Source organism: Amblyraja radiata, chromosome 1, assembly GCF_010909765.2.
Source record: "Amblyraja radiata isolate CabotCenter1 chromosome 1, sAmbRad1.1.pri, whole genome shotgun sequence".
Classification (NCBI taxonomy): Eukaryota; Metazoa; Chordata; class Chondrichthyes; order Rajiformes; family Rajidae; genus Amblyraja; species Amblyraja radiata.
Genome location: NC_045956.1, coordinates 55181035 through 55187496, shown reverse-complemented (window position 1 = coordinate 55187496; position 6462 = coordinate 55181035). Strand labels below are relative to the sequence as shown.

The 6462-nt window shown below is 42.4% G+C and overlaps 1 protein-coding gene across 1 annotated transcript in view; it reads right to left on the bottom strand.

Annotated features, from left to right (window-relative positions):
• The window catches only part of tbck (TBC1 domain containing kinase), a 264109-nt gene that overhangs the window by 215811 nt on the left and 41836 nt on the right, over nucleotides 1–6462 (bottom strand). The window contains exon 4 of the mRNA XM_033022118.1: nucleotides 3560–3674. Within this exon, the coding sequence (XP_032878009.1) occupies nucleotides 3560–3674 (115 nt within the window). The remainder of the gene's footprint in view (nucleotides 1–3559; nucleotides 3675–6462) is intronic.

Sequence of the window (6462 nt, the reverse complement as noted above, 5' to 3'; positions counted from 1 at the left end):
GCATCAGTGGTTATGGGGTAAAAGGAGCAAATTAATAATATTAATATATCAAGGGGGGCGTGTGTGCGAGGGGGTAGTTAGTGTGTGTGACGCTGCATGCCGCCCTCCCCCCAGTCCCCCCCCCCCTCCCCCGCAACCATACCTTGGGGGAACAGACCCAACGGGTCTGCAATTGGTCTAGTATATTTTTAAATGCTTGAAATAAAAAGTACTAAGTGTTCTGGAAAGGAATGTGAGGTATGAGTACAGGTTCCATCTGATCTATTTGGAATTGATCAAACGCAAATTTCCCTCATTTATCACCACACACCATGAAAGATTGATCATGAGGACGACTGAGGTCAGCTAAGTTTAAACGAGAATTGCACAAGTTTCAAAAATGTGTGGCTAATACTGCGTGCCCCACACTGACCATCTTAAAAGGTGCTGCCTGGACAATGACACTCCTGAAACGGCTCCTCTTTCATGGATGCCCTTCACTCTAACAGAAATATATATTATCCTTGAACTCACCCAAATGCATCTTTAAAAGCTGTCCCACTTGCCAGACCACCTTTTATCTGCAAACAACTTCCCACATCAGTGGAATGCCATCACCAGCTGGGAGTGTGCCTGTACTCATGATCACAATTTCAGCATCAGATTGGTCTTCCGAAGATCAAACCCACAAAAAGCAAACAGCCTGGATAGAGTCCCCAGCTGCGTCCTCGGAACCTGCACAGACCAGCTGGCAGGAGTATTCGTGGACCTCTCCTTACACCAAGCTGAGGTTCTCACCTACTTTAAGAAGACCACTATCATCCCGATGCCAAAGAAAAGTAAGATGGCCTGCCTTAATGACAGTCATCCAGTAGGCCTGACATGAAATGCTCCGAGAGGCTGGTCATGGCACACGTCAACTCCAGCCTTCCAGAAACGCAATGCAACAGGTCCATGGCAGACTCCATCTCCCTGGCCTTACACTTATTCCTGAAACGTATGGATAGCAAGGATACTTATGCCAGATTTCCATGTATTGACAATAGCTCTGCCTTCTATACCATAATTCCAACCCAACTCATCTCCAAACTCCCAGATCTAGGATTTAGCACCTTCATCAGCGTCTGGATACTTGACTTGCTGACCCCTAGATCGCAATCAGTGAGAAATGGCGACAAATCATGCTCCACAAAAATTCCAGATACCAATACACCACAAGTCAGTGTTCCCAGACCCTTACTATACTCCCTACACCCTCACGAAGGTGCAACCAAATTCAGCTCTAACTCCATTTACCAGTTTGCAAATGACAACGCCATAGTGAGCTGGATCTCAAACAGTGAGACAGAGTACCATAGGAGATTGCAGCTTTGCAACATGGTGTTAAGCCAACAACCTGTCCCTCAATTTTACCAAGATAAAGGAATTAGTCATCAACTTCAGGAAACGAGGTACAGTACATGCCCCTGCCTGTATCAATTGTGCTGAAATGAGATGTTCCAGAGATGTTCAAGTTTTTTGGCATAAATATCAACAACAACTTGTCCTGATCCAACCATATCGACAATGTTGACAAGAAAGCATACTAACACCTCTACTTCCTCAGAAGACTTAAGGGCCTGTCCCACTTACACAACTTTTTCGGCGACTGCCGGCACCCGTCATAGGTCGCCGAAAATTTTCAACATGTTGAAAATTCAGCGGCGGCCAGAAATACGCTACGAAATAGCAGGGGACAGCGGGTCAAAGGAGATGGAGGAACTGAGTGAAATCCAGGTTAGTCGGGAAGTGGTGTTGGGTAAATTGAATGGATTAAAGGCCGATAAATCCCCAGGGCCAGATAGGCTGCATCCCAGAGTACTTAAGGAAGTAGCTCCAGAAATAATGGATGCATTAGTGATAATTTTTCAAACTCTTTAGATTCTGGAGTAGTTCCTGAGGATTGGGGGTAGCTAATGTAACCCCACTTTTAAAAAAGGGAGAGAGAAAACGGGGAATTACAGACCAGTTAGTCTAACATCGGTAGTGGGGAAACTGCTAGAGTCCGTTATTAAAGATGGGATAGCAGCACATTTGGAAAGTGGTGAAATCATTGGACAAAGTCAGCATGGATTTACGAAAGGTAAATCATGTCTGACGAATCTTATAGAATTTTTCTAGGATGTAACTAGTAGAGTGGATAGGGGAGAACCAGTGGATGTGTTATATCTGGACTTTCAGAAGGCTTTCGACAAGGTCCCATATAAGAGATTAGTATACAAACTTAAAGCACACGGTATTGGGGGTTCAGTATTGATGTGGATAGAGAACTGGCTGGTAAACAGGAAGCAAAGAGTAGGAGTAAACGGGTCCTTTTCACAATGGCAGGCAGTGACTAGTGGGGTACCGCAAGGCTCAGTGCTGGGACCCCAGCTATTTACAATATACATTAATGATTTGGACGAGGGAATTGAATGCAACATCTCCAAGTTTGCGGATGACACGAAGCTTGGGGGCAGTGTTAGCTGTGAGGAGGATGCTAGGAGGCTGCTGGGTGACTTGGATAGGCTGGGTGAGTGGGCAAATGTATGGCAGATGCAGTATAATGTGGATAAATGTGAGGTTATCCACGTTGGTGGCAAAAACAAGAAAGCAGACTATTATCTGAATGGTGGCCGATTAGGAAAAGGGGAGATGCAACGAGACCTGGGTGTCATGGTACACCAGTCATTGAAAGTAGGCATGCAGGTGCAGCAGGCAGTGAAGAAAGCGAATGGTATGTTAGCATTCATAGCAAAAGGATTTGAGTATAGGAGCAGGGAGGTTCTACTGCAGTTGTACAGGGTCTTGGTGAGACCACACCTGGAGTATTGCATACAGTTTTGGTCTCCAAATCTGAGGAAGGACATTATTGCCATAGAGGGAGTGCAGAGAAGGTTCACCAGACTGATTCCTGGGATGTCAGGACTTTCATATGAAGAAAGACTGGATAGACTCGGCTTGTACTCGCTAGCATTTAGGAGATTGAGGGGGGATCTTATAGATACTTACAAAATTCTTAAGGAGTTGGACAGGCTAGATGCAGGAAGATTGTTCCCGATGTTGGGGAAGTCCAGGACAAGGGGTCACAGCTTAAGGATAGAGGGGAAATCCTTTAAGACCGAGACGAGAAAAACATTTTTCACACAGAGAGTGGTGAATCTCTGGAACTCTCTGCCACAGAAGGTAGTTGAGGCCAGTTCATTGGGTATATTTAAGAGGGAGTTAGATGTGGCCCTTGTGGCTAAAGGGATCAGGGGGTATGGAGAGAATGCAGGTACGGGACACTGAGTTGGATGATCAGCCATGATCATATTGAATGGCGGTACAGGCCCGAAGGGCCGAATGGCCTACTCCTGCACCTATTTTCTATGTATCTATGACTATTTGAGTGACAAGGAGACCTCTCACGACCATGCAGGCTGTCACCCACGACGTCGCCAGGGGGTCGCCTGTATGGTTAACCAGTTAAAACCTAATAAAACTATGATGACTGATCCAAAAGTGCTCCCCCATTAACCCTTCAGCCACTTGCCCAAGAGAAACATTATCCTTGACTTACCTCACAATTCAGAAGAATATTGTGCGGTGCAAGTGCTCGATGAACTATTCCATGTCTGTTCATGTATTCCAGTCCTTCCAGCACTTCGAAGGCTATTTGCAGAACCCTTCCAAGACTGAAAGATATTTTGAAAATAATTGAATATTATTTCATTTTAAAGAATGGCATTTTCTCTCCAAACATTAGATAGATTTATAAATTTACCATTAGTTAAAATAACAATTTAAGTTCTATGGAGATGCATGGATCTGCAAATGCTGGAATCTTGAGTAAAACATAAAATGCTGGTGTAATTCAGCAGGTCAGGGAGCAGCTCTGGAGGACAAGGATAGGCGATGTTTTAGGTCAGGACCCTTCTACAGACTAGAGTTAGACTTCAACTCGAATCTGAAGAAGGGTCCTGACTCGAAACATCACCTATCCAATTCCTCCAGAAATGCTGCCTGAACTGCTGAGTTACTCGAGCACTTTGTGTTTTAATGAATTTAAAAGTTTAGATTATGTCAAATTATTAAAGAAATACAATTAATTTCTTTCAAGATACTTTATTTAGCAGATGTTAAGCAGTTATTAAGCAGATTTGAAGTCAGGTAAAAATCAAGCCATTAAATTATGTAAGAAACTGATTGGATGGATGTTCAAAACTGTTTCACATTGCTGGTGAATCCAGAACAAGGTAGCAAAAATATAACACAGTCATCAAATAAACAAATAATAAACTATAGAAACAATATCTTCGCTCAGAAGTTGGAGAGAAATTGAAACCCACTGTGGTGGTTGAATCAGGTCGTAGTGATACAATCAAGTAGAAGCCAAATGACCACATTAGGGTCAGGGTGTCAGAATGTCAGGGTGAGTGAGAGTCATATGACAAGTTGCAGTTTGGTGCAAGTGTAAAAGTTGATCCACTGGCTCAATGGCTGGTGTTGAGGTGTAGATTGTGTGTACCCTGTTAAACTAAGTAATATTCACTTTAGACATTAGACTTTCAAGATACAGCGCAGAAACAGGCCCTTCGGCCCACTGAGTCTGCGCCGACCAGTGATCTCTCTGTACACTAACACTATTCTATACCTTAGAGAAAATTCACAATATTTACTAAAGCCGATTTACCTTCAAACCTGTACATCTTTGGAGTGTGGGAGGAAACCGGAGCACTGGGGTCACAGGGAGAACGTAAAAACTCCGTACTGACAGCACCCATAATCAGGATTGAACACGGGTCTCTGGCACGGTAAGGCAGCAACTCTACCGCTGCGCCATTGTGTCGCTCCTATATCTCTGAAGTGATAGTCTAAAAAAGGAGTCCGACCTGAAATGTCACCTATCCATGTTCTCCAGATATGCTGTGTGACCCGACGAGTTACTCCAGAACTTGTGTCCCTTCCAGATATATTGTGTAATCTCTTCATATCAGTTACATATCTGATGGATGTTACAGTAAATAAGTGTTCTCCATGCATTTCTGCAAGCAAAGATTATACATGCCATATACTGACAGTATACATACACAACATTTTGTAATGCTGTTAATATGTTATGGCATTATCTGGTAACACAACATGGCACCCATTAATCTATGTTCTTCCTTGTCATCCCCGTATTTTGGTTTGAAACTGGATCCAATTGATTAATGATCGGCTCTCTCTGTGGCTGCACATACTGTAACCTCCTTGAAGATTTGATAGTCTTTGCTCATCTCTAGTTTGACCAACAACATGATTTTCCCAAAGTTTGAATGAAGTTTAGTGTCTAATTTGTTTCAGATGTGCAGAGTGCTGGAAATGGCAGCATCACAAGGCAACATTGCAAATGTTCCCTTGCTCTTTGGAGCTTCTGTATATTGCCACTACCTGGTCCTGTGGTACTCAATCTCACATATGGGTGAATGGAGTGGAGAAATTATCAATTCTCCATTATGAGAGCCCTCTTATTTTTGAAAAATAAGCACATCCCAGATAAGAAATTAGAAATTCAGTGTAAATGGGGAAAATGCAAAACAGATTTCCCCATAGCCACAATCAAAATTCTTGCTTCTAATGATTCCCTAAGAAAATATTCATGACTTAAAATGAAAAAGTTCACTTAAAATGAATTAATCAGTCTGGATAATCAGCAGTGCTGTTCTTGTACTGAGTAAGCTAAACAGTGAATCATCAAAATTACGAACTTCATAAGCCATTACAAAATCTACAGTATCATTTTTATCTTTTATCTTGAGCAACAGAAGAATGAGCACATTGATAAAATAAAATGCAAATCTGACAATCATAAATGTCAGAACCCATTTCATTGATAAAATGTTTTTCTGCAATTTTAACCAACAATGACAACTTGTATTTATTCAGTACCTTCAAAACATGCCAGTTATCAACGCAATTGATAAAAATGTAAGATATTAGCATTGACGATTTACAGCAGTGTTGAAAGGGTACGTTTTAAGAAAAACACAAGGAACTGTAGATGCTGATTTACAAGAAAAGACACAAAGTGCTGAGGTAACCCAGCGGGCCAGGCAGCATCCTCCAAAGATGTTGCCTGACTTGTTGAGTTACTCCAACACTTTGTATCATGTTTTAAGGAGTGGCTTATTGGAGGAAAGTGACATAGAGACATGGAAACGCTGAGGTCGAGAATTCACGAGGCTGGACTGCATGCACAATCAGGTAACATTGACAACGGGAATGGTAAGATAATGGGGAAGTGTGAAAACAGCGAAGAGTAGAGTCATAGAATCAAGTCATATACAGTAGCATGGAAACAAGCCTTTGCCTAATTCATCCATGCCGACCAAGATGTCCCCTCGCACATTTACCCACATCTGGCCTGTATTCCTCTAAACCTTTCCTATCCATCTACCTGACCAAATATCTTTAAATATTATTACTATACCTGTCACAATT